At 51.2% G+C, this 1612-nt stretch overlaps 1 protein-coding gene across 7 annotated transcripts in view; it reads left to right on the forward strand.

Annotated features, from left to right (window-relative positions):
* Positions 1-1612, forward strand: part of LOC116848340 (aryl hydrocarbon receptor nuclear translocator homolog) — a 54151-nt gene that overhangs the window by 22686 nt on the left and 29853 nt on the right. For all 7 annotated transcript variants that reach the window (XR_004378945.1, XM_032824301.1, XM_032824302.1 and 4 more), the window contains one exon: positions 1344-1424. Coding sequence is in view for 6 of the 7 variants with exons in the window: in XM_032824301.1 (XP_032680192.1) it covers positions 1344-1424 (81 nt within the window). In the remaining variant the exon portion in view is untranslated. The remainder of the gene's footprint in view (positions 1-1343; positions 1425-1612) is intronic.

Consider the following 1612-nt stretch of genomic DNA (forward strand, 5'->3'; position numbering starts at 1 on the left):
AGCAGGAAAAAAGGAACGCGAGAACGTGGGGACGAAGGGAGCCAAGAAGGTTCCCGCGCAGGAAGACGACGGAGAAAAGGGCGAGAGGAGAAGAGGGCCTTGCTCGCTCCCCTCGCGATACCCGGATACACTCGCTGTTGGGCCCTACACCACCCCCACCCAGTCGCGGGTCCTATGGGCCTTACATAGAGGCAAGGTAGAGGGAAAGGTGGGGACTGGGGAGGGGGCAGGCTTGTACATCGTCTCTCGAACGCGACGTTCACTGCGCGCGAGCGAGCGAACGAACTCCGCAAAGAGAGAGAGAGAGAGAGAGAGAGAGAGAGAGAGAGAGAGAGAAAGAGAGAGAGAGAGAGAGACGGGAGGGGCTAGCAGGGATAAGACGAAGCGGGAGGGGCACCGGTAAGTAAGGGGATCTTGCTTTTTCGCTCAGGGTCAGAATCGTACATCACTCGCGCGCCGTGCAATACAGACTGACGATCGGTTGGATTTCTGTGCGAGTGTGTTGGTTCTCCCCAATGAGAGCATAATTTTCTATCGCACTTAATGCCGCGCGGTAGATGATACACGCGCTCTTACACGCCGGTAATGAGACGATAGGTGACGGATTTACGGTGCTGCTCCTTTCTCCTTTGCCCGCCCAGGGTCCTCTTCCGACTCTGCTGATCTCGCGACTCCGAAGAGAGCTCGTTCCCTCTCGAGCTTCCTTCGCGAATTCAGCGGGACCGATCGATGTTGATGCGACAATCGCGTGTCTCGATTGGGTTCATCGCGAGGTTCAAGGTGGAATCCGATAGCTAACCGTAATGAGCACTGCGCGTTTTATTGTCGCGAGACTCACGACAAGGGATGGCTTGAATGAAAAAGCGCGTCGAAATGAATGGACGGCGATGAGCGTGAATGTCGAGAGATTCTCTCATGCTCCGCTACTTACTGTTACGGCGCTCTAGATTAGAGAGGGAGAAAGGGGCAAGCCGACGACGACCCTGCGGTGACCAATTTTGGACCGTACGGTCACGTTTGGCAGTCCGGAAGCGATTACACTTTACGTATCGGTGACGCGACGCTCGTGGAATTTCTATTATTTGTTCCTTTCGGCCGCCGAACTCGGCGATCCGTGACTACTTGAGAGATCGTTATCGGAAAAGAAATTTCCTTTTCTTCAATTTAATGTGAAAATAGCAGTAGCTGGATAAGGGTTAATGACATTTTGTGTATTCCAAGAAACTTAAAGAATTCGTTTGTCACGAACGTTTTCAAAGCATTGATTACATGCATTGGCTACATTCACTGTATGCAGTGAGTAAAGATTCGCGATTAATCGTTACCTCCGATTTCTCTTGCAGATCTGATGAGGATGATCCAAGTGGTTGTAAATACAGAAGACTGGATGATGACAATGTGCAGGACAAGGAAAGGTTTGCCAGGTAAGTCTCAGGCTTGACCTAACAATGTCCATATTTTCAAAAAAGCGACATGTTTTGTGGTTGACCGCGGTACTCCGCGATTACGACGTTTGAGAATTCACGAAAATTACCTTCGCGAAGCGCGACACGCGGCCATTTTTCCTTCTCTCTCTCTCTCTCTCTCTCTCTCTCTCTCTCTCTCTCTCTCT

Source organism: Odontomachus brunneus, unplaced genomic scaffold (genome assembly GCF_010583005.1).
Source record: "Odontomachus brunneus isolate Ranch 3 - 2012 unplaced genomic scaffold, Obru_v1 Obru_scaffold_093, whole genome shotgun sequence".
Lineage (NCBI taxonomy): Eukaryota > Metazoa > Arthropoda > Insecta > Hymenoptera > Formicidae > Odontomachus > Odontomachus brunneus.